At 44.9% G+C, this 26,930-nt stretch overlaps 1 protein-coding gene across 9 annotated transcripts in view; it reads right to left on the bottom strand.

Annotated features, from left to right (window-relative positions):
* CACNA1E (calcium voltage-gated channel subunit alpha1 E) overlaps window positions 1-26,930 on the bottom strand; it is a 1,569,892-nt gene that overhangs the window by 668,564 nt on the left and 874,398 nt on the right. For 7 of the 9 annotated variants that reach the window (XM_063939782.1, XM_063939783.1, XM_063939789.1 and 4 more), the window contains exon 3: window positions 7,364-7,630. In XM_063939782.1, the coding sequence (XP_063795852.1) occupies window positions 7,364-7,630 (267 nt within the window). Of the gene's footprint in view, window positions 1-7,363; window positions 7,631-7,749; window positions 8,414-8,566; window positions 8,667-26,930 lie in introns of those variants that run through there. The other 2 variants (XM_063939786.1, XM_063939787.1) reach the window with 2 other exon arrangements.

The following is a 26,930-nucleotide window of genomic DNA, read 5'->3' on the forward strand; positions in this document are numbered from 1 at the left end:
AAGCATTACGGTGTGTGGCATAATGTGTAATAAGCATTGCGGTGTGTTGCATTATGTGTAATAAGCATTACAGTGTTTGGCATAATGTGTAATAAGCATTACGGTGTTTGGCATAATGTGTAATAAGCATTACGGTGTTTGGCATAATGTGTAATAAGCATTACGGTGTGTGGCATAATGTGTAATAAGCATTGCGGTGTGTGGCATTATGTGTAATAAGCATTACAGTGTTTGGCATAATGTGTAATAAGCATTACGGTGTTTGGCATAATATGTAATGGGCATTACGGTGTGTGGCATAATGTGTAATAAGCATTACGGTGTGTGGCATAATGTGTAATAAGCATTGCGGTGTGTGGCATTATGTGTAATAAGCATTACAGTGTTTGGCATAATGTGTAATAAGCATTACGGTGTTTGGCATAATGTGTAATAAGCATTACGGTGTTTGGCATAATGTGTAATAAGCATTACGGTGTGTGGCATAATGTGTAATAAGCATTACGGTGTGTGGCATAACGTGTAATAAGCATTGCGGTGTGTGGCATTATGTGTAATAAGCATTACAGTGTTTGGCATAATGTGTAATAAGCATTACGGTGTTTGGCATAATGTGTAATAAGCATTACGGTGTTTGGCATAATGTGTATTAAGCATTACGTGTTTGGCATAATGTGTAATAAGCATTACGGTGTTTGGCATAATGTGTAAATGGCATTACGGTGTCTGGCCTAATGTGGCCATGCTCCTATTGTCATGTAGCCACTCCCCAAGTTACATGTGACCACATCTCCTCACGACACGTGACCACGCCCATGTTTGCTATCAGTACCACTGAGAAAAAATTTCTACTTGCACCACTGCTAATGATGATGGCTTCCGCTGCAGAAAGAATAACAGTGGGCGGGACATCATTCCATACAGATGCATGTTATCCGGCATAGGCGGTGGGCTCTGGCACAGAAAAGCAGCTGCAAATGCGCCCAAGTCAGAATAAGCACCAATTTTTTTCAAACCAAAAATGTATGTTTTACATTTTAGGTTTGGAAAGTTTTTAACAATAAAAATTAAATGTCACATTTATCTTTTTGGCTAAGCTGAGTACTTAAATGAAGACCTTGGGCATTGCCTCTAAAACACAAATTCTCTCTCTTTCACTATAACATATTTAAGTTACTTTTTTTATTCTGGATTTTAGCACATTAGTCAGTAGTGCTGTTCTTTTTTTGGTCAGTCTTCTACTATTGTTTTGAGTTCTGTTTTAATCAATCTACCTAGCGTGTCATTAACCCTTATACTGAAACCTGTCACTACGGGTCAAGGACATGATAAGCGTACAGTATCAGGGAATAAAACTGATTATAACAACTGGCAACCTTAGGCTGGGTACACATGAAGACTATCTCAGCAAGATATGTCGTTTCCGGCCAAAGCTGCTGGGCCAACCAGAAGATCTAATGTATGATGCCATGCTACCAAATGCACCAGTGTTATATCGGCCCAACGGCCGGCCGACTGGCCGGGAACACATCGTTCTCATGTGTTCCCAGCCTTAGTCATTTTCACCTAAATGGAAAATAAATTTAAATAGTAGATAGTTTTAGCCTACTGGGATCACTAATCAACACTAACATGAGAAAAAAACCTAAGCTCTCCATAGGAGCACAAATGACAAGACTGCTCCGTCCTACCTTAGACAAATCATGCAAAATACAGGATCCCTACAGAAAGGCGTTATGCTTAGAAAAGTTGAAGGCCAGTGAAAAAGGGGAAGACCAGCTGTGAGATGGCTAGATACCGTCACAACTGTGGACACCACAGGTCCGGTGCAATGGAGAGCAAGACAGACGGGGCTCTGAGATTTCGGCCAAACTCATACCTTTTTTTAAAGCAACAATCATTTACAAGTTAAAACCAACCTGGTTTTACCTTGCAAATGATTGCTGCTTTAAAAAAACATACAAGTTCGTCCGGAATCTCGGAGCATCGTCCGTTTCACACTCCATTACATCTGGACCTACATTACGGCATCACCACTGAACTGCTTTACATCTGGACACACATTACGGCATCACCACTGAACTGCTTGACTGAAGATCAAAATATTTTTCAGGACAGCTAAGAACAGGATCGCCATAAGCCGGCATCGACTTGATGGCACATAAAAACAACAATAAAACTGAAGATATGGCTAATTGTAAAATCATTATCATAGCGCCTTTTAGGGAAGACATCAGCTACACTTTTGTACCACTAAGGGAAAATTTCTACTTGCACCACCGGTTATGAGCCATGAGAGATAAACATATGAAGTGTGAGCATCTAGATTAGTTTATACACATCTTCTCCAGCCCAGCTCCACTCTGGTGACTACTGACGTATATATCAGCAATTGATTTCAGTACGGGATCCTGGCGGTCAAGATCCTGATGGCGAGCGTGCCCCCTCGCGGGCTTGCTGTGCTCACAACGCTTCAGGCCCAATGGTGAGTGATACTAATTTATTCCCCCATGGGATTCTGGGCCCCGGCTGAGATTCTGACCGCCAGGTTTCCCTTGGCTGTCGAGATTCCAGCGTCGGTATCCTGATCGCCGGGATCCTGACAGCCGGGAAACTAACAGCTTCCCCAGCAATTTGCTATAAGCCTATAGCTAACCCTAAGTAGTGCAAGATAAATGATAAATCCATCATTAACAGCTCAATGCCAGAGTTCCAAACTAAGGAAAACTGCAGGAGCTCATTAACAATGCCTTTACTTTAACAAGCATTCACTGTGATCATAAGCATGTTAAGAATGCTTAACTTAAATTACTCAGTGATTACTGTTCTTTGTTTTTAGGTAAAGACAGCGAGCGATTGCAAGCTATTTTTGCCTTAATTTAGCTTGTTGTTGTTAACAGTACTTGAGGACATAAAGATCCCTGGTGTGTTGAGCGCAATTATTTGTATACTGCATTAGTTCCTTAAAATTCAGGCGGAAAGTGAAGGGATTTAGAAAATGGGGCATCTATAAATGGCTAAGTGAGATGTTTCTTATACTTCTGCCACCTACGGCAAAATATTTGCATCCCCAGCTTGTTAAATGCTAATACATTCCGATCAATTTCAGCTTATTTTTGGCATATCGCTCGAAACAAAATGGGACGTAGCATAACTATATTTTTCCTTCTAAGAATTGTTCCAACATCTTATGGTAAAGAAGAGATCAACAACCAAATAACATCAAATAGTACATGAATCTTTTTTGATATACTGTAGCTCCAAACAAAACCTATTGTACACAAGAATGGAATGTGTATTTAGAATTTTGTATGTTATATAAGTATATTCATATAATGGCATTGCTTACACAAAAGAGGAACATTTTGCATAGTGTTATGGCCACATAATCAGACAATAGGAGGGGTGTGGTTCATAGGATCGACCACACTTAATTCGACAGTGTCTAGGTCGACCACTATTGGTCAACAGTAACTAAGTCGACACCCAAAATAGGTTGACGCAAGCCTTAGGTCGACATGAGCAATGTCGACATGACAAAAGGTCGACATGATGTTTTTTTGTGTCGTTTTCTTCGTACAGTGACCGGGAAGCCCAATTAGTGCACCATGTCCCCTCGCATGGCTCGGCTCACCATGCTTGGGCAAGGTTCCCAATTGTAGTTCACCATTCCCAATTGTAGTCCACGTGGATTGTAAAGTATGAAAAAGTTCAAAAAAGGAAAAGAAATGTGAAAAACGAATTTCGACCTAATGCATGTCGACCAATAGTGGTTGACCTAGACATTATCGACCTAAGTGTGGTTGACCTAGAGACCGGATACCAATAGGAGACGGTGTCCCTGCTCCAATGATTACAAACTATTTATAGGTTAGATACATACAGACAGGGGCGTTTTAAGCGAGGAGGGGGCCCGTGTGCAGACTCCGGGTGGGCCCCCTCCTCTCCATGGCATGCACAGGTCTCCGTAAACATGGCGCCCGCCATGTTCCAGAGACAAAATTTAAAGTGCGCATGCGCAGCGGCCATTTTGGAGTCGATTTTGTGCTGGACGGAGGCGGGTGCAGTTTCCGACGCTGGACTCCGGAGAGGTGAGTACTAAAATATGGGTGCAATGTGTGCGGTGTGGGGCCCCCCCCTGGACCCAGGGGCCCGTGTGCACCACACCCATTGCACCCATTATTGAAACGCCAATGCATACAGACATATAAAGTGGAGGATGTTGTGTTTGGTAATAGAATTCCCAGGTATGACTATTTGAGTGCTTCAGTCATAAGATATCTTTAAGTTGGGGTTAAGGAGAGGGGAAGAAAAAGAGAAGGACTCGGGAGATCACAGTAGAAGTGAAGGTGCACAGAGTTTAGGACAGGATCAGAGACATACTGTAGCAATCAATTAAATCAGATATATAGGGAGGAGCAGTTTAGTTGAGGACCTAGAAAGTAAGCAACCACAATTTATAGGTGATCCTACTGTACATTTGACAGGGAGCCAAAGGTGATTTCAGGAGAATGTTTTGGGGCCGACTTAGGAGAACCCATCAATGGACACTAGCTAAAGAATTGTGGGCCATTTGCAATACAAAAAGATAGGAGGCAGGTGAAAAACTGCTTGCAATTGGTTACAGCAATCTACAGTAAATGGGAAAGCATAAGGTTTTGAATTACTGTTTTAGCAGAAGTAGCACAGAGGAAGCAAAGGACATTTTGATATTATGGGAACAAGTGGCAGGATTTAATCAGATTGCTGGGTAGCTGTATCAAACCTTGGAGAGAGATAAAATACCAACCAATCACCTCTTACCAGCCTATAAAATGACAGTTAGAAGCTGATTGGTTAGTACTTCATCACTCTTTACTTTGTATCTCTCCAAAGGTTAATACATATCACCCTGTGAATATAAGCAGAGGAAATGGAGAGAGAAGTGCAAACTTTACTGTAGCTAATATATTTTGGGGTGATTATGTATGACAGTTGAATTGACAATGTTAAAGGTGGCAGGCTTTGAGGAAAAAGATGGAGCAGAGACTTAGACATTATGGGCCAGTTGTAACGGAGTCCGAGTTTGGCCAATGTGCGGTATGCCGGCTGAACTCGGACGTTTTTTTAAACATGCCTTGTAAATGATTGCCGCTTTTAAAAAAATAGTCTGAGTTTGGCCGGCATCCCGCACATCGGGCGGACTTCATTACATCCGACCCTATATTTGAGCACCATTCTAAAATATATGGCTCATAAACACTGAGATGTAGGATTAAGACTGGATTTCTGATTTGAGATTAGGACTGGTTGATACTGTACCTGCATTTAAAAAAAACAAGCAAACAAAAATAGGGCATGTAACTTATCAGTCAACAAAGCAAATTAGTACAAATAACAAAAAATGATGGAAACAAATGAGCATAATATAAGACATTAGTATTTTTTTTACATCAGGAAGAATGTACTGCATATGAGTACTATTATGTACCATTATGTGATATAATGACATGGGGGGTCATTCCAAGTTGATCACTAGTGAAAAATGCTCACAGCGCAGTGATTAAGTGAAAAAGCGGCACTTCTGCGCATGCGTATGCGGCGCAGTGTGCACGCGCGACGTACTTTCACAACGGGCAATGTATTTTACACAAGGTCTAGCAACGCTTTTCAGTCGCAATGGCAGCCGCAGAGTGATTGACAGGAAAGGGGCGTTTCTTGGTGTCAACTGACCGTTTTCAGGGAGTGTTCTGAAAAATGCAGGCGTGGCTGGCTGAACGCAGGGCGTGTTTGTGACGTCAAATCCAGAACTGAATGGTCTGAAGTCATCGCAAGCGCTGAGTAGGTCTGGAGCTACTCTAAAACTGCACAATTTTTTTTTGTAGCCGCTCTATGATCCTTTAGTTCGCACTTCTGCTAAGCTAAAATACACTCCCAGAGGGCGGCGGCATAGCGTTGGCACGACTGCTAAAAATTGCTAGCGAGCGTTCAACTCGGAATGACCCCCATTATACTAATATACTGTAGCAACAGTGCAATAACCTTTTTACTTTGCATCTATTGGAGCAGACATAGAGTGTGACATTTATATAGGATAGTGTTTTTACTGGATAGACTTTAAGTTATGGATGTACCACTGAGTATTGGTCAGAACTCCCCAGAGAATAAACCACATTTGAGAAGGGGTGGCAAGGTCTGTGGAGCTAATGAGATAACACTGTGCAATATCAACCAGAAAAATATTCTACATGGAAGAAGTTGTGACTATTCATGCTACCTGTATGTAGCAATGAATTTTAAACAGCAGTTACTGGTTTTCTCTGATGTGATATAAATGAACTGTAGGACAGTTAGGAGAGGGTGACGTTATTCAGACCCAATTTGCTTGGAGAGGATTGAAATTACAGTAGTTACAGATAAGATTGCTACTTCCTGTAAGTGAGACTGTTATATCAGTACAGTCTCATGAATTCATCTTTCACTATCACCGTCATTGCCAAACCTTGTCCTCAGTGGCCTCAAAATGAGTATAACTTCCGCATAAACACCAGCCCAGGTCATTGATTATCATGCCAGATCACAGATTAGATTGTCAGTGCTTGTGGTTCCAGCACAGCTCACACAGTAAAGTGTTCTCTGTCCCTGACACTAAACGCCAGCGCTGGCTGCTGTCCATGGTGCTGGACTCAAGAGTATCCCCAAGCACTGTCAGCTATGATACCTGGCTCTCAGCTCACAACAGGTCAACTTCACATTTTCATTTCAATTGATACACCTGTTGCCAAGCCATGATTTCATCAAGAAAGAGGAGGATGTGTCATCGCTGCTGTAAAGAAATCATTGTATTGCTGTACAGTAGCTGTGAGCATCAGTGCTTTAATAATTAATCACTGCGATGAGAAGAAGGGGGCTGTGGAAGGGGGGCTGTGGAAGGCTTTGCTACAGATCCTTTCTGCGATCTAGCACTGAGCTAAGGAGCAGGTGAAGTTCTACTCAAGAACATAGAAGAGAGGAGGGGTGTGGGGAGCATAACAATGAATTCATTTCTAGAACAGATAATAACTCATAACTATTCAATGCCAATCTAGAAGAGATGCGCTTGGTAGCCCCTTGAAACAGACATTAAACAAACGATACTGAACCACTATGATAACATGTAGGGTTAATAAAAACGGAGCAGGAGACTATGCCATGGTTCACCATTGTATATAGTCACTGTCTGTGCACGCATGGTGGTCTTACCTTATACTTTTGCAGTAAACGCCTTAAAGAAACTGCCATTATCTGTAGCAGCAACATTACTTGTGCATTAACTCGTACCTTCCCAGAGACTGCAAATCCCACCACATCCCAAGCTTTCTCCATAGCAACTTATAAAGGATATGGCCAATCGATCAGCTTCTTAGCATATTTCCTTATAATATTATCTTCTCCAAAGATGAACAGTGACCTGTTCACGGTGAAGCAATTCTGCCGGACTGGTATGGGGTTGTATAAAGCCATGGTCCTTGCTCTTTGGGCTTTGGTTTGTTTAAAAGCTGCCTGTGTCCCCACTGGAGCAGCCGGAGATCCTTGCAAAGTCTTGCTCCTCTCTGAGCCTCCATCGCCGGACCCCAACCTCCCAGCCACCGCCTCTCCAAATCGAGCCATCCTGGAAGTTAAAAGAAATACAGAGGATGAAGCATGATCCAGACTCAGCTAAAAAACAAAACAAAAAACAGGGTAATAAATGGAGACAAAAAGATAGGCAGCACATATGAAAATACTCACTCTGTCTGTGAGATGTGTCTATAGGTAATTCCCCAGCCTTAATAATAATCCAGACAAGAGGAACGTATATTAAAGCCAACCACTACTGTTGCTACAAAGAAAAATGGGATCAGCTACGAATAGCCAAACCAGCTATTTAATAAATGGTTAATCTGCAGCTAGAATATACATCTTATACTGTAGGAACACTGCGCCTACATGAAGGTCTAGGATCATCATTTAGTTGGGAAGCAACACGATCCTATTCACATAAGGACACGTCCCAAAGCCCAGGGGGCAGGCAATGCTGTATAATAAAGATCACATCACGTGAAGCTAGCAAACAGTTAAAAGATATATATAAAAAATGCAAAATTGTGCACTTAGCACCCCATGTGCCCCTAAATAACAAAGCATGGCACTAAAAAAAGGGAGGCGTGTAGAATGGGGCAGGTAGCACTGCAGCACAGCGATCTGTTGCCAGAAATGGAACTTCCTGAAAATGGACCTTTGTATTGGCAGCCACATGCACCGAGAATGAGTACACACAGAGGAGATAGGAGCACAACAATGAGACGAGAGAGAGGGAGAGAGAGAGGGAGATAGAGAGAGGGGGAGAGATTTACACAGGAGACGCCAAATAGCCTTTGCAGCCTTGGGTGGGGAAATCAGACATAATTAAATCACTTTCAAATGGGCAAGGCAGACAGGGAAAAGATGTAACAAATTAGAATTAAAGGCATAAAAAAAGATCAGCTAAAGCCATGTACAGCAACTGAACCAATGAGACCCTGTAAGTATAGTCACAGCCAAAGTGTAATGCACAAAGCTTACATACATTATGTAGATGGTCTAGTAGTTCCTCCTCCTGTGCTGATCTGAACGCTTGTTGCAGTCGGCATTAACATGTAGATATCCTGCTGCCAAAACGCGTCTGTCTTGCACACACACACTCACACATACACACACTTTATCCTGGAGACAGCACAGTACATGAATACACCCCACCCCCTTCCTTTTCATCTTTATTAATTGAAGGTGCTTCTTGTAGACTGCATAATGTTAAATCCTATATAACGTTGGTATACTCTCTCTCTCTCTCTCTTTCCTCTATTTTGCTTAGGATTACTGTGTGTCTTCAAGAGAAAGCAAAATCTGTACATATTAATAAGCGCAAATCATTAGCAGCTTCAGGATGTTTTGACAGGAAAAAAAAATGCAAACAGCCTGATGGGAATGACTCCCCAGGGTGCAGAGCTAAAAGTTTAGAAGCCTTTGTTGTAACTCATGCCGGTGTCTGCAAGCTTCCCTTGTGAAGTGTGTGGCACGGGGAAGAATTAATTACATGGCCCAAACCTCACTCCAAGTACAAAATAAAAGATGGCAGAGATTGAAGAACTGATGTAAAACACTCTAAAAGGCATATTCATCATGAAAAAAAGTGTGCAATGAGAATTTTCAGTTTTAAATTCTCATTGTATTCTTTTACTACTTTTTCAGTATTCATTATGCCCCCATCATAAAATTATCACTTCTGAAAAACTGGTCTTTTTGAGAAGACAGTTTTCCAGAAAATGATAATTTTTCCCTCTGGCTGCCCGACAACTACCCTCCCCCCACACCAATTGGCAGACACCGTCTGGACCCTATTGAAAGGGTCACTGCAGCCGCGCCTCAAGCGACATTGTATTGCCAGAGCTGCTTGGCTACAGAAAGTCACTGCAGCTGCGACCCCCCCTGCGGTGGCCACTGCAGCCTGGCTACAGAAAGTCACTGCAGCCGCAGCCCCCTAACCACCCTCCATCCTACTTGCGGCATCATATTGCCAGGGCTGTCTGGCTACAGAAAATAGCTGCAGCCACAGGACCCTATCCTCCCCACCTGCAAGAGTCGCTGTTGCAGGGGCATCTCATTGCCGGGGCTGCCTGGCAGCTGCAGAAAAGGTCATTGCACCAACCCCCCAGCGGCATCTTGCGGAGCGCTGCAGCCGCACCCTCCCTGCTGCACAAGCTGCCATCTAAACGGCAGCTTGTGAAGAGATATGGGGTCTGTTCACCCTTTCAGTACCCAGAGCCGGATTAAGGGAGGGACAACGGTGCAGCCATCTCGGGGGCCCTACATATTAAGGGCCCCCACACACTGCTTCGGAGGAGTCTCCCTCCAGTGGCTCAGCTGTTCATTAACAGCGGCCGCAGAGGAGCTCCTCCATGCACAGTCCGTCTCATGGGATCGTGAAGGGAAATCCTGCGGGATAGTGCCTGTGTGCTCCAGCGGCGCTGTCCCCTGCTGCTGCGTGAGTGATAGGTGGGGGTATCACCGGTATCCGGCGGTGTCTGGTAACATCGAACTACAGTGGAGCAGGTCTAAATAAAACTACAGCTCCCTGCAGCCCTTGCTGCCAGAAGCAAGGGCTGCTGGGAGCTGTAGTTTTACTTAGAGCTGCTTCACTGGGTGCTGCGAGTGTCTCCGGTGCCAGGCAAGTAAGTGTATGTAAAAAGCACTTTGTACAATCACCTAATAGCGCTCCTTTGATATTTTTTATATCTTATTTTAGTTTAAAGTAGGTGTGTGTTTTTATTTTTTGCGGGGGGCGGGGCTTTTTCAGAAACTTTACTAGTGGGGGAGCCCCCACAATCTCTGTTGCCCTGGGCCACCACCAGCCTTGATCCAGCCCTGGCACTACCCAGTGGCGTAAGTTCGTCATAGACGCCCGGAGGCAAGATAAACATAGGTGCCCCCCTATATAGATACAAATATATACATATATACACACACACACACATATATATATATATTATGTGACCGATACTGCGGGAGGGGAGGCAATCAGATTGCTGGCTGTCGGGATTCCTAGTGGTCAGGATACCGACACCGGAATACCGGCTCACAGGTCTGATTCCCACTCGTGGGTGTCCACAACACCCATAGACTGGGATGAGAACCACCAAAACCGCTGCGTTGCGAGCGCAACGAGCATGCAAGGGGCTTCATTGCGCACAATCCCTGCCAGCATTCTGATGGACGGGATGCTGCTGTCAGGATGCTGACAGCCGGCATCCCGTCTGTCGGTAAAACATATGTATTCTCTGCGGGAGGACAAGTAATTATAGGAGGGAGTTGGGGAGGGATGGTCGCAGGCGGGCTGAAGGACTTAGCAAATGGGTAATTCAATCACGATATCCTCAGATAACATTCAAATATGCATACCGGACATAAGGGGATCAATCATCTTATACAGAGTATCTTTGAATCAGGAAAACTCGTACTTCTCCTCCTCTTAGACCCGTCATGGCATTGGTGTAGAGTTTATACGTGTAAATAAACATGATGCTTATCTGTTGCTTCTCATAGAGAGAGCGGAGAGCCGGTAGGTATTATTTAAATCTTGCTCACTAAAGGTTGGTGTTGCACAGCCACTTTTTTTGCAATATTGCACGAACCAGCACTTAATCACTTTAAAGAGCAAAATTACTGAAACACTATTTTGCATATTTACACGTATAAACTCTACACCAATGCCGTGACGGGTCTAAGAGGAGGAGAAGTACGAGTTTTCCTGATGCAAAGATACTCTGTATAAGATGATTGAGGATATCGTGATTGAATTACCTGTTTAACACTGAAGGCGCGACTGATTTACCACTAGAACATTTAAAATTGGTCTCTTTGGGAATTGGATTGCTTTGAAATCTGGTCGCGACACCTGTCTAATTTTGGAGTGTTTTATTTCTATTTTATATATGCTCTATTTGCACTTTATGTATATTTGTATAATCTACTGAGAAGTTTTACAAAACACCCCTTATTAAGAGACGATTGGTTATCTGGTATTGAGCGGTTAGCGCTGTTTGCACCTTCTTACACACACACACACACACACACACACACACACACACACACACACACACACACACACACACACATATATATGTATATACACACATATGTTACATATATATATATATAAATACATATATATATATATATATATAAATTATATATATATATATATCTATATATACATATGCAAAAATACACACAGTATACTGCCAGTGCACTCACAGAGGGAGAAAGGGAGCATAGATGGATACCTTGTAATGAAAGAAGGCTCTTCTCTCCTCCCCAATTACCAGAGCGCAATGAGAGAGTGGAATCCAAGGCAAGCGTGGTACCAGCTCTTGAACACCGCCTCGCACGTATGTCCGTCCGTCCCGTTTCCCCCTTCCCTGCAGCAGCGGGTCAGCAGCAGCAGCAGCTCTTCCCCTAACTCCCACAGCAGCCGCGCAGGCGTGCACAAGTGCAGTCACACGTGCTCTGCCGGGGTTAGCGCTGGAGTGGCCTCTTTACAGCCCGCGACTTACAGGAATGAGTCAGTTTGACTCATTGCAGGCTGCACAGAAGAACTCCGCTGCCTCCCGGAGTTCCGCCTCTGGCACTACCACCTATGAAATTATAGTACCAATGAGCCCTGTGGCTACATGCATTTTGAATAAGGTTTCTCGTGGCCACTTACAGTATATGGATCCTCTTGTAAATCACAATACGTGAACAAATCCTGCAAAATATTAGTGTCTTTTCGTCAACAAGTAGATCTAAATTTGGGGCTCACTTACATTTGGATGTAAGTTGTTTTCATGAAACGGCTCTCAGATGTAGCAATACATGTCCGCGCTGATAGGTGTTACTTTTACAATCTCCCTGAAATGCTTTTTCAAAAGTAGGCAAGTATGCTTTAAATGGAGTTTCAAAGCAAGAATTTTCATGTTTTAACATTTGTTTTTTAAATTGTGTAAAACTCATAGATTCCCTTTGAAAGTTTATATTGTATTAATCCATTGTTTTCCCAATTCAGGTCCTCAAGGCACCCTAACAAGGCACTCCAACATTTCAAGTATATGCATCACAGAGGGCTAAATTAAAATGACTGATATCATTATTTTGTTACTTGCGCTCAAGCCTGGATAGCCTTAAAACCTGTACTGTTCTTTGGGCATTATGTTTGGGAAACACTGATAAATAATTTTATTTAAATAACAATGTTACCCAAACAATGATGGATAGGAAGCATCAGGGGTTAAAGTGAGCCAGGGCACTTGGAAACAAAACGCAGTTCCGCCTCCTCCGGCTCACCTCACCCGAAGTGTGCCCGGTGCTGCAGGGAGATGCTGGGCGCCCACTGAGATTGTGTTACCAGCGGGCGCCCGGCTCTCTCTCCACGGCGGAAGCCGGCGGCAGGAGCTCACTACTAAGCTCCGACTTATGGCTCTGTCAGTGCGCATTATGGGAGAGACGTCATGATGTCTCTCTCATAGTGCCGGGGAGCGGACGCCAGGGGGATCACAGCGGTCGGACACGGAGCGGGTCTTGGTAAGTATGGTGTTTTAAAAAAAAAACATGTGTGACTGTTTTAGCAGCGCGTCTACTGGGGGCAAGCTACAGGGGGGCAAACTACTGGGGGCAAGCTGCAGGGGGCTAACCACTGGGGGCAAACTACAGGGGGCTAACCACTGGGGGCATAACTACTGGGGGGCAAACTACTGGGGGCAAGCTACAGGGGGCTAACCACTGGGGCAATCTACTGGGAGCAAACTACAAGGGGGCAAGATACTGGGGGCAAACTACTGCTGACAAACTACAGGGGCACATTACTACTGGGGGCATAACTACAGGAGCGCATTACTACTGGGGGCATTACTACAGGGGCACATTACTACAGGGGGGCATAACTACAAGGGGGCATTACTACTTGGGGGCATAACTACAGGGGCTAAACTACTGGGGCATTACTACTTGGGGGCTAAACTACAGGGGGGCATTACTACTGGGGGCCAAACTACAAGGGGGCAAACTACAAGGGGGCTAAACTACTGGACACATTACTACTTGGGGCAAACTACATGGGGCTAAACTACAGGGGCTAACTACAGGGGGCTAACTACAAGGGGGCAAGCTACTGGGGGCAAACTTCAGGGGCGCATTATTACTGGGGGCATAACTACAGGGGCGCTTTACTACTGGGGGCATAACTACAGGGGCTAAACTACTGGGGGCATTACTACTTGGGGGCTAAACTACAAGGGGGAAAACTACAGGGTGGCATTACTGCTGGGGGCATAACTACAGGGGCTAAACTACTGGGGGCATTACTACCGGGGGCAAACTACTTGGGGCAAACTACATGGGGCTAAACTACAGGGACTAAACTACTGGGGGGATAAACTACTGGGGGCATAACTGCAGGGGCTAAACTACTAGGGGCATTACCACTGGGAGGCTAAACTAAAGTGGGGGTAAACTACTGGGGTCATAACTGCAGGGGCATTACCACTGGGGGCTAAACTACAGGGGGTATAACTACTGGGGCTAAACAGCAGGGTGCTAAATGACTGGTGGCATTACTACAGGCGACATTACTACTGGGGCAATACTACACAGGGGCATTACTAATGGGGACACTACTAATGAGGGCATTGTAAAGGGGGCACTTCATAAGGGGCATCACTCCTGGGGACATAAGGGGCATTACCACTGGGGGCATTGCATAAGGGGCACCACTACTATGGGCTCTATATAAGGGGCACTACCACTGTGGGCACTACCAGTACAGTGGACATTGCATAAGGAGTACTACTACTGTGGGCATTGTAAAAGGGGCGCTACTGCTGTGGGAATTGTGTATTACGGGATGCTACTACTGTGGGCATTATGTGTATTAGGGGTGCTACTACTGTGGGCATTATTACTATTGTGTTACCACGCCCCTTTCTTTTTGAGACCACGCCCCTACGCAATACCTTTATTGCATGGGCGCCTGGGGGAGGGGGGGGAGTTCCACCACCTCTCTAGGACCACTTTAAGCACTGGGAAGCATCGAGATAAAATGCAATGCCAAAGTTAAGACTGACTTATCACTTATCACTGACAATTGCTCTCCTGTGTTGGACCTATTAACCCAAACCGCGGGCAGACGGGGGACAGCAGCGCTACATCACAGCGCTGCAGGAGGATGTGGCACAGCCGCCACTCACGGCAGCGTCCACATGGCTCCAGCAAGTTAGGTCCCGCTTGCTGGAGCCGGGTGAACGCTGCTGTGAGTTCTGGCAGCTGTGCCACATCCTCCTGCAGCGCTGCTGTCCCCCGTCTGCCCACGGATGTCCCCCGTCTCCCCGCTGGTCTCCCCCCTCTCCAGTCACTCATCTCAATTCGACTTTTTTAAAGTCGTATTGAGATGGTCATTGAATAGCCCTGGGGGTAAATTTACTAAGATGGGAGTTCTATTTAAGATAGGATGTTGCCCATAGCAACCAATCAGATTCCAGGTATTATTTTCTAGAAGGTGCTAGATAAATGAGAAGCAGAATCTGATTGGTTGCTATGGGCAACATCCCATCTTAAACAGAACTCCCATCTTAGTAAATTTACCCCCTTGTCGGATCCATTCCGACAAATGCATGTCGCAATGGATCCGACCTCAATACCCCTTAGTAAATCTACTCCTCTGTGTTAATTTTTTTTTCCTTAAGCAAAGCTGGAACAGTTGAACCAATTATTATGAGGGACACATATATGCATTAGTCAGTCGTTTCTCTGCTACTATACGTGTATTTTAAAGCTCTTTTAGAGTTACTTTTAAGCCAAAAAAACACACAAAAGATGTTGTGTTTAATAACTGAAAATTTACAGGCTCATGTTCTGTCAGATGCAGCACAAAATGTGTCCAGTTGGAGATCACTAACGTTTCTGCATTAATGGAGTCTATTCATGAAGCAGTGAAAAGATTGTATAAGTGAGACAGTGGAGAAGTTGCCTTTGGCGCCCAATCAGCACTGAAGTAACATTTATAATTTGCATACTATACAATTGTACGGAGTAGCTGATTGGTTGCCATGGGCAACTTTCGCACAGGCTCACTTCTCCACACTTTTCACTGCTTCATTAATAGACCCCTTATTAATTACATACTACCATAGCCTAGAGCAGAGATTTTCAACCTTTTGCAACTCGCGGTACACTGAACAAGATTTAAATATTGCCAAGGCACACTCAAATATAATGGTGATGCATGGTGCAGCTGCGTGTTCTAGGATGTCATGTCGCAGCTTCTCCATAGGTAACGCCTGAGCCACATCTGAGAAAGCCAGAAGAGCCCAACACTGCCCGGGCCCAAAATTAGAACTGGCTCTGCAACCACTAAACCCACCAGTATTGATCGTTCCAGGGCCTCGGTAGCGGCAAAACACTGACGGGCTTGGCCTATGGCGGCACACCTGGAGACTGACGGGCTTGCTTCTGTGGCGGCACACCTGGAGACTGCTCAAGGCACACTAGTGTGCCACGGCACAGTGGTTGAAAAACACTGGCCTAGAGAAAGGTTAGAGGTATGGATTGCCAGTCTTAGTAGCAAATAAAAAATAATGACACTACTCTTTTGGGGGAAAATTCATCATCCTTTATTTGTCACAATTTCTACACTCCCCAGGGGATATAAAAATTGTGGCATTCATCAAACTCTGTAAATGCTTTATTTTGAGTTTGAAAGAGAAACTGTTTGCCTTCCTGAGATGGCAAACAGCCCCTGAATCTCTTGCAGCAGGGGGTATTAGGTGGGTGCGGGGGAATGCGGCTGCAGTGATCCTTTCTGCAGCAACCGGTGTCGCCGGGGAAGGGGGGGATGGTCGGATACCCAGTGAGGAAAATTATCACTTTCCGTAAAAACTGTCTTCTCAAAAAGACCAGTTTTTCGGAAGTGATAATTTTATGATGGGGGCATAATGAATACTGAAAAAATTGTAAAAGAATACAATGAGAACTTAAAACTAAAAATATAATAATGAAATGACCTGTCACAAGCGAGAATAATGACTTCACAGCTATTAATAAGTGTAAAAGATGCATTTACCACATTACATGTAATTAAATACAAACACAAATACTAAATGAATGAATTAAATACAAACATACTGTACTAAAAAATGCCCAGGCCAGGAGATCCCATATATAGCTCTTTCCCTAGAAGAAGTAAACATAAAGTCCTCATAACTGTCAAAGAGGACTGTGGACTGGACAGATTTCTAAACCTTTTGGAACTTGGCCCCGATAGCTGTAGATGGTGGTGTTCTAGACTATGCGGAGAGCATCACTGTAGAGGAATATTTTAATTCCACCCTGGCAGGCGATGCTGCTTCCCTCCCTCCTGTCTTTAATTTATTCAGGCATATGCAGTGAGAAAGCCAGATAAGAACACGGAAGTTAAGTGAAAACGGAAGTTATCAATTCACTATAAATGCTCACTGGGAAGTCTTATCAGAGTCATGGTCCCAGCTGGGAGTTTCTTGTTAAATTGCCCCAAATTGTAAATGGTTATTGCTACAAACAAGAGAGACACAGAAGGGATGAGGCTACAGCATACGAAGTCCAAAATGGCTAGCAACCCGACAAACGATGGAGCAGAAGTAAGGGGGTAATTCCAAGTTGATCGCAGCAGGATTTTTGATAGCAATTGGGCAAAACCATGTGCACTGCAGGGGAGGAAGATATAACGTGCAGAAAGAGTTAGATTTGGGTGGGTTATTTTGTTTCTGTGCAGGGTAAATACTGTCTGCTTTATTTTTACACTGCAAATTAGATTGCAGATTGAACACACCCCACCCAAATATAACGCTCTCTGCACATGTTATATCTGCCTCCCCTGCAGTGCACATGGTTTTGCCCAATTGCTAACAAAAATCCTGTTGCGATCAACTTGGAATTACCCCCTAAAGGGGGGTACTCACGGGAGAGATGTGTGCTGAGCGATCTTAACACAGACCGCTCAGCACACATCTCTCACCCCGCTCAGCACAGCGCGATGTGCTGAGCGAGGGGGAAAGCCGACAGGGGGCCGCTCACTTCACACAACGGTGAAGTGAGCGACCCGCTAGATTGAGCCTGCATGCAGCTCAATCTAGCACCGGCGATAGCGATGCGCGGGGCCGCGCATCGCTATCGCTGGAGGGCATACACACGGCAGATCCGTGCTTAAAATCTAAGCAATCTAGCAAGATTGCTTAGATTTTAAGCACGGATCTCTCCGTGTGTACCCCCCTTAAGTGTACTGTATATATGAGCATATAGAGTATATATGTGCTGCATATAGAATGGATGCAGCAATCAGGTAGCTAAGGGGTCTATTTACTAAGCCTTGAATGGGGATAAAGCGGACGGAGATAAAGTCCCAGCCAACCAGCTCCTAACTGTCAATTTTGAAACACAGCCTGTGACGTGGTAGTTAGGAGCTGATTGGCTGGTACTTTATCTTCATCCAAGGCTTAGTAAATAGACCCCTTTGTTTCTTATCTGCATGACTTTCTTTCCATCAGGTACCAATTTAGATATCCTCTCAGCAAACAGCACACCTTAAATTACATTGTATGGGCTACAGAAGGAGAAGGCCTGTATGTATGCTATTGCTATCTGCTAAAAACAGGGTGAAACACCTCCAGATTTATCAGGAACATAAGAATTGGACAGTGAATGACATAAAATGGGTCATGTGGTCTGGCGAATCACATTTTCAATTACACCATGCAGATGGGTGGGTGAGTATATAGAGACAACAGCAAGAAAGCCTGGATGCTTCTGGATCAGCTACCATAAAACTTTCAGAAACTAGAAGAAGCGGGACATAGCATTTGGGCTAATACTCTCTATGAAACACTGACAGTTAGTAGAATACACATCTATAAGAATTTAAGCTGTATTAAAAGCAAAAGGTGGCTCAATACAGTTCTACCCCTGAGTGGACAATTTATCCACTCAGGGGTTAGTTTACTAAGATGGCATTTTTTTTTTAACTGGTGATGTTGGCAATAGCAACCAATCAGATTCGACTTAACTTTTATCTAGCTGCTTCTAAAAGATAATAGATAGACTCTGGTTGGTTGCTATGGGCAAAATCACCAGTCCTAAAAAAAACTCCCACCTTAATAAATTTGCCCCTCAGTGTATATTTTTGTTAAGATACCAAGATCCGATATGTTTTAATATAATGCCATCTTCAAAAGAAGTTGGAAATCAGCAAAGTGACTCGTAAGGTATCGCTGCTGCAGGGACAGTTGGGGTTTTTGCCCTCGGTGGTATGTGAAAATAGGATTTTGGTTACCTACCGGTAAATGCTTTACTCGTAGTCCATAGAGGATGCTGGGGTCCACATTAGTACCATGGGGTATAGACGGGTCCACTAGGAGCCATTGGCACTTTAAGAGTTTGAGAGTGTGGGCTGGCTCCTCCCTCAATGCCCCTCCTATCAGACTCAGTCTAGAAACTGTGCCCGAGGAGACGGACATCTTCGAGAGAAGGATTTAACACAGATCGTGGCGAGATTCATTCCAGCTCACACATACAAGGCACATCAAGCTAACTTAGTTTGAAATCTCAGCAACCGCTGAAAACATTACTTACCAAGTAACAATGCAGTACTTAACTAAAACCAACATTGTACTGAACCAGATAACAATTGCAGGAAAATGAAGCGCTGGGCAGGCGCCCAGCATCCTCTACGGACTACGAGAAAAGGATTTACCGGTAGGTAACCAAAATCCTATTTTCTCTTAAGTCCTAGAGGATGCTGGGGTCCACATTAGTACCATGGGGATGCACCTAGCTCCCAGAACGGGAGGGAGAGCGCGGAGGCTCCTGCAGAACTAATTGACTGAACTTCAGATCATCAGAGGCCAAAGTATCGCACTTGTAGAACTCTGCAAACGTGTTCGACCCAGACCAAGTTGCAGCTCGGCAAAGTTGTAACGCCGAGACACCCCGGGCAGCCGCCCAGGTAGACCCCACCTTACGAGTAGAGTGGACCTTGACAGACGTAGGACACGGCAATCCTGCCATAGAATATGCATGCTGGATAGTGAACCTGATCCAGAAAGAGATTGTCTGCTTAGAAGCAGGACACCCAATTTTCTTGGGATCATACAGGACAAACAGAGAGTCCGATTTCCTGTGACGAGCAGACCTTTTCACATAGATTTTCAGAGCCCTTACAACATCCAAAGACTTTGATCAAATTGAGGAGTCTGTAGCCACTGGCACCACAATAGGTTGGTTGATATGACATGCCAACACAACCTTCGGAAGAAACTGCTGACGTCCGGAGCTCAGCTCTATCTTCGTGGAAGATCAAGTATGGCCTTTTACAGGACAAAGCCCCAACTCCGACACACATCTTGCACAAGCTAAAGCCAACAACGTAACAGCCTTCCACGTAAGAAATTTGACCTCAACCTCATGTAGAGGCTCAAACCAGTCCGATTGTAGGAACTGCAATAGCACGTTAAGGTCCCAAGGTGCCGTAGGCGGTACAAAGGGAGGTTGGATGTGCAGAACTCCCTTCAAAAAGGTCTGAACCTCAGGGAGGGCAGCCAATTGTTTTTGGAAGAAAATGGATAGGGCCGAAATCTGGACCTTCATAGATCGCAACTTCAGGCCCATATCCACACCAGCTTGTAGGAAGAGGAGAAACCGTCCCAGTTGAAACTCCACCGCAGGAAATTTCTTGGACTCACACCAAGATACATATTTTTTCCAAATTCGATGGTAATGTTTAGACGTTACTACTTTCCTAGCCTGTATCAGGGTAGGAATAACCTTGTTCGGAATGCCCTTCCGAGCTAATATCAGGCGTTAAACCTCCATGCCGTCAAACACAGCCGCGGTAAGTCTTGATAGGCGAACGGCCCCTGCTGCAGCAGGTCCTCCCGAAGAGGAAGAGGCCTCAGCTCTTCTTGCAGTAGATCCAGAAGATCCGCGTACCAAGCTCTTCTTGGCCAGTCTGGAGCAATGAGGATCGCTTGAACCCTTGTTATCCTTATGAGCTTTAGAACTCTTGGGATGAGTGGAAGTGGAGGAAACATGTACACCGACTGGAACACCCACGGAGTCACTAGGGCGTCCACCGCCACTGCTTGCGGGTCCCTCGACCTGGAACAATACCGCCGAAGCTTCTTGTTGAGACGAGAGGCCATCATGTCGATCTGGGGTACGCCTGAAACATCTGTTACTTCCTTGAACACCTCCGGATGGAGACACCACTCCCCTGGATGGAGATCGTGTCTGCTGAGGAAGTCCGTTTCCCAGTTGTCCACTCCCAGAATGAAGATTGCTGACAGCACCAATGCGTGCTTTTCTGCCTAGAGGATGATTCTTGTTACCTCTGCCATTGCAGCTCTGCTCTTCGTTTCGCCCTGTCGGTTTCTGTAAGCCACCACTGTCACATTGTCTGACTGCACTTGAATGGCCCGATTTCTCAGAAAATGGGCCGTTTGGAGAAGACCGTTGTAGACGGCTCTTAGTTCCAGAATGTTTATCGTTAGGCCGACTTCCAGACTTGACCACCTTCCTTGGAATGTTTCCCCTTGAGTGACTGCGCCTCAGCCCCGGAGACTTGCATCCGTGGTTAGAAGGATCTAGTCCTGAATCCCGAACCTGCGGCCCTCCAGAAGGTGAGGCAATTGCAGCCACCAGAGGAGTGAAATCCTTGCCTTTGGTGACAGACGTATTCTCTGGTGCATGTGTAGACGAGATCCCGACCACTTGTCCAGGAGATCCAGTTGGAAGGACCGAGCGTGAAATCTCCCGTTCTGCAGAGCCTCGTAAGAGGCCACCATCTTCCCCAGAAGGCGAATGCACTGATGAACTGACACCCGGGCTCGCTTCAGGACATCCCGGACCATCGTTTGAATCACCAACGCTTTTCCTCTGGGAGAAACACCCTACGCACCTCCGTGTCGAGGATCATTCCCAGAAAGGACAACCTCCTAGTTGGTTCCAATTGTGATTTTGGAAGATTCAGGATCCAACCATGTTCCCTGAGAAGCTGGGTCGTGAGTGTTATGGACCGAAACAGCTTCTCCTTGGATGATGCCTTCATCAACAGATCGTCCAGATGCAGAATTATGTTCACCCTCTGTCTGCGGAGGAGAATCATCATTTCCGACATCACCTTGGTGAATACCCTCGGTGATGTGGAGAGCCCGAATGGGAGGGCCTGGAACTGAAAGTGACAGTCCAACAATGCGAATCGAAGATAAGCTTGATGCGGCAGCCAAATCGGAATGTGGAGGTATGCATCCTTGATATCCTATCTTCGTGGAAGATTTTAAATGGTTTTAGTACCACGAAAAGGTTCGAATAGTAACCTTTGTTTTGCATAAGAGGAGGTACTAGTACAATAACCTGTGCCTCCACCAATTTCTGGACGGCTTCTTGCAGGACAGTCCTGTCTGCCGGCAGAGCTAGCAAGCCTGATCTGAAAAATCGGTGAGGGGGGAGATTTTGAAATTCCAGCCTGGACCCCTGGGACACAATATCTTGCACCCAGGGGTCCAGGCCGGAGGATCCCCAGACATGACTTAAATGTCTGAGTCTCGCTCCCATTGGCCCCACCTCCGGGGCGTGCAGTCCACTGTCATGCGGAAGACTTTGGTGTACCTGAAGCAGGTTTCTGTTCCTGGGAACCTGAAGCTGCAGGTTTCTTGAACTTGGGCCGACCTCCCCGAAAGAAGGTGTTGGACGGCTTGGCCTTTCTGGGCTTGTTAGACCGAAAGGGCTGTGATGTAACTGAAGAAAAGGGTTTCTTCGGAGCAGGTGTAGCTGAGGGAAGAAAGGGAGACTTACCAGCCGTAGCCGTGGAGATTCACGCATCTAGCGCTTCCCCAAAGAGAGCCTGACCTGTGTAGGGTAGGGTCTCCACACTTCTCCTGGATTCCGCGTCGGCAGACCACTGGCGCAACCACAGTCCTCGGCAAGATGATACTGACATGGAGGAAATCCCCGCAGCCATGGAACCCAGGTCTTTCATGGATTCTACCAGAAATCCTGCCAAATCCTGAATGTTACGTAAAAGCAATTCAACATCACATTTCTCTATAGTATCCAAGTCCTCAAGTAACGTGCCTGACCACTTTACTATAGCTTTGGCAATCCAAGCACTGGCAATAGTGGGATGTAGGATCAACCCAGAAGCCGTGTACATGGATTTAAGCATATTATCAATTTTACGAACAGTCGGCTCTTTCAAAGAGATAGATCCTGGAACAGGTAAAACCACCTTTTTTGAGAGTATGGATACTGACGCGTCAACAATAGGCAGGTTTCCCCGTTTTTTCCTATCCTCTACCGGGAAAGGAAATGCTACCAGAACCCTTTTAGGTATCTGGAATCTTTTATCCGGGTTTTCCCAAGCCTTTTCAAATATAGTATTTAATTCCTTTGACGCAGGGAAGGTTAGCGAGGCTTTCTTATTTTCAGTGAAGTAAGCCTCCTCAACCTGCTTGGGTGCTGTATCAGCAATATTCAATACATCCCTAATAGCCTCTATCATCAACTGCATCTCTTTTGCAAGAGATGCTGCCCCCCGCAACACATCCCCGTCACCGTCTGCAGTATCAGAATCGGTATCGGTTCATCCTGCATGATCTATGCAAGAGCACGTTTATGTGAATATACAGCGGGGAGCCCTGATGTACCAGAACTGGACCAGACTGCCATAGAGTTCTGAAAAGCCTGAGTTGCAGATTCATTTTGTGCAACCCTATTTGAAAATTGAGAAATCATAGATTTGACTCAGGCTCCCTTGCTGGAATCTGTGCTAAACCAGTGCAATCCTGATTACATGGAATGGGATTATTGCTTAATGGAGACCACAGACACTCCACACAGGGGAGGGCAGACAGAGTTTCACCCCCAAGAATGGCAAGAGAGACACAGAGATTGGAACCAACCCACACACAGCGCTTTTAATATAAAGGGGGACCCCCTATCAGCGCTGACTGTTTACCTTAATAGGTTACACAGTCGTTTTGCAGCCTCCTCCCCTTCTACAACCCCCTGGTACCGTGAGGGATAGCTGTGGAGGGACTTGCTCTTCACTGACAGCGTCGTGCAGGCAGGAAAATGGCGCTGAACGCTGCTGGGTCCATTCTGAGGAGAAGCTCCGCCCCCAAAATGGCGCTGTCTTCCCGCTCTTCATAGGATTATACTGCCCTGAGGATTTGTGCTGGCTGAGATCCGGGGACCCCGACAGGCTGCGTGACCAGTGTAAGGTGTAGGCGCTGGCTCAGGGCGCCCCTCACAGCGGCGCACTATGTACTGCTGAGCCTCCGGAGCGCAGTTAATACTGCGCTCCTACCCTTATGCTTCCATCTTCACACCAGCCCCACGCTTGCTTGGGGGGTCGGTGACTCACTTGCCACAAATCTTCAGCTCTGTAAGGGGGTGGCGGCATGCTGCCGGGGTGAGCGATCCCCTGTGGCGGGGAACGATCTATCCCCTTAGGAGCTCAATGTCCTGTCAGCGGAGATAGTGGCTCAGACCCCGCAGGGCGGACACTACTCCCCCCTTTAGTCCCACGCTGCAGGGAGGCTGTTGCCAGCAGCCTCCCTGTAAAATAATAAACTCTAAGATAAACTTTTCTAAAGAAGCTCTGTAGAGCTCCCCTATCTGTGACCGGCTGCTCCGGGCACATTTTCTAAACTGAGTCTGGTAGGAGGGGCATAGAGGGAGGAGCCAGCCCACACTCTCAAACTCTTAAAGTGCCAATGGCTCCTGGTGGACCCATCTGTACCCCATGGTACTAATGTGGACCCCAGCATCCTCTAGGACGTAAGAGAAAGTCGTTTCATACGTGGGCCAATGCCTACAAATATCTAGTTACTACTTTGTTGGAGATTATTAGGACTTCTAATGTAAATTTCCACTCAGGGGTTGTATTCCAGAATCCACTACAGTAGCCATGATGTCAGCTGCTGTATGAAAACAAATAGGGCTCGATTCAATTAGACTCAACCAGTGAACCGATGTAAGTGCAACTTTATGCTGCACTTACTGTAACTCCGGACTCCTATGGGGCTACACACAAAAATCTGCAAGTCTGGAATGATATAGGGCAGCAAGGGGGGCGAGAAGAGAAGCCATTATCAGCATTTCCATGCGCTTGCAACTGCAACTTGCCCCCTCTGTGGCTAATTGAATTGACTCCATAGATTTAACGCTATTTCTCACACATGTATCAGTCAGTGACGTGTGTTGGGGTGAGGCAGAGCCTTTCCTGTCATACTAACAATTGTGCCAGAGTTTTGACTGTATAAAGCAGAGGCAGAACTCTGGGAGGCAGCGGAGTCAGCTGCCGCCGGGCTCCTGCTTTGAAGGGGGGCACCTCTCCTCCTGTTCCATGTGTTCAGCGACATTAATCAATTAAGTTAAATGACAGCAGCCAGTATCTCTTCCGTAGCCGACTTCCCCACTAGTCACTGCACCTTACAAAATCACACCCTCTTTATTATAGATACACTGGAAGCAGACACCTTACTGATGAAGCTATTTACCCCTATAAAGGAAGCATGAGAATTCTAACTATATGAAGTTATTTCTCAGACAATTACAAGTAACTTCATATACTATATCTCCATCAGTAAGGTGCATACTACCAGTGTAATAGGTTGTGCGTTCTAATCGTAGATATGACACTTGCAAATTAATTGTCAGAGAAATAATCAGCATTGTGAGTGACTGAGCAGATCTATGTAGTGTGTGGCTAGACCCCTACATAGATCTGCCTAGTTGCAATGGTGTTGTAGTAGCTTCATATAGTTAGAATCTGCAGGCTTGCTATGCAGAAGCAAATATGTGTACTGTATTATATATATGAGGGGCACCAATATTTTTCTTGCCTCCGGGCAACTGGGACAAACTTACGCCACTGGTATAAAGTATATGAAAATAGAAAGAATATGTTTGAAATATCTTCTTTGCATTATTCTAATAATTTTTATAGCCTAATCTCTGGAGTAAAAAGTCTATGGCAGGTGAGGCATTGCCCCCCCTGCCTATCTTTTCCGCTCATCTCTGATCAAATCTCACCAAATTTCCAGGAGTTTATACTGCTGCACCTGTGTATAATGCCCAGATGTACGTTTTGGCTCATATAATGTACGTTTTGGATCATATGTGTGTAAATCTTGCTCTGGTGCTAGTCAGTGCCTCCTGAGCTATTTAGCTCACCGCACGTCCCTGGTACTAGTATGGTTGCAATACTCTTTATGGGGTCTATTTAATTAGTGCAGGAATTTCCGAAGTCGGCAAAAAATGTACTTTCCGACTTTTTTAGGTCAAATCTGGATTCGACCTGTGAAAGTCCAGTGCCGTTTTTTCGACTTGGCGGAAAACACATGGATCGGTGGATTAGCAGCGGATCCACAGTTTTTGTTGAATTTCCAGGCATTTCCGACAGGTTTTTGTCCTGCTTCAAAAATGCAAATTCGACTTTAATAAAAAGTCGGATCGGCATTGACGAAAATGGGCAAAAACCTGTCAGAAATGCCCGCAAATTAAATAGTGAAATGTCGGAGAGGATCTGACACTAATTGAATATACCCCTATATCCTAATTTGCTTCAGTACTTCTATATGTGTTATATAGATATAAAATAAATTATTGCATTCTGGTTTAACCCAAACATTTTTTTATATGACTAGTAACACTTTTATCTCAAGCCAATTGCATTTTAAAGTTTATAATCTCTTAGTATTATAATACATTTTTTATTTATGCCCCTAAGGAAGAATTACTCCAACGATTCAATAAAAAAGGAATCTTTGACACAATCTCTGAAATTGTCCCCCTTGAGGGATCTTCTTGGAGAAGCCTAATCTCGGAACCTAATTTGTTTGTACATGACCACTGATAATGTATGTGTCAGAAAAGGTTCCACTAATTGCCTGCTTGAACATGTATATTTTATTATCGTGTCTCTATAAACAATCATAGTTGTAATTAGAATTTCACTTGAAAGGAATAATCTACAGTGTTTTAAACCAATCATAGTTGTAATTAGAATTTTACTTGAAAGGAATACAGTAGTCTACAGTGTTTTAAACCACTAAAAGAGAATAATAAATAATAATAATTTTATTTATATAGCGCTCTTTCTCCAATAGGACTCAAGGCGCTTAACAGATACATAGCATAATATAGTATAGAAAATATTAATGAAGTACAGAACAGCTTTTCATAAAATACAGAAGCATGGAGATACTAAAGGGACATTTATGGGAATGCTTGAGTAAAAAGGAAAGTCTTGAGTCTACTTTTGAAGAGGATATATATATATTTTTTTTTTCAATTAGATAGATGTCCCCATGTCATATAGCTAGAAAGGCTAA

The sequence above is a fragment of the Pseudophryne corroboree genome, chromosome 9, assembly GCF_028390025.1.
Source record: "Pseudophryne corroboree isolate aPseCor3 chromosome 9, aPseCor3.hap2, whole genome shotgun sequence".
Lineage (NCBI taxonomy): Eukaryota > Metazoa > Chordata > Amphibia > Anura > Myobatrachidae > Pseudophryne > Pseudophryne corroboree.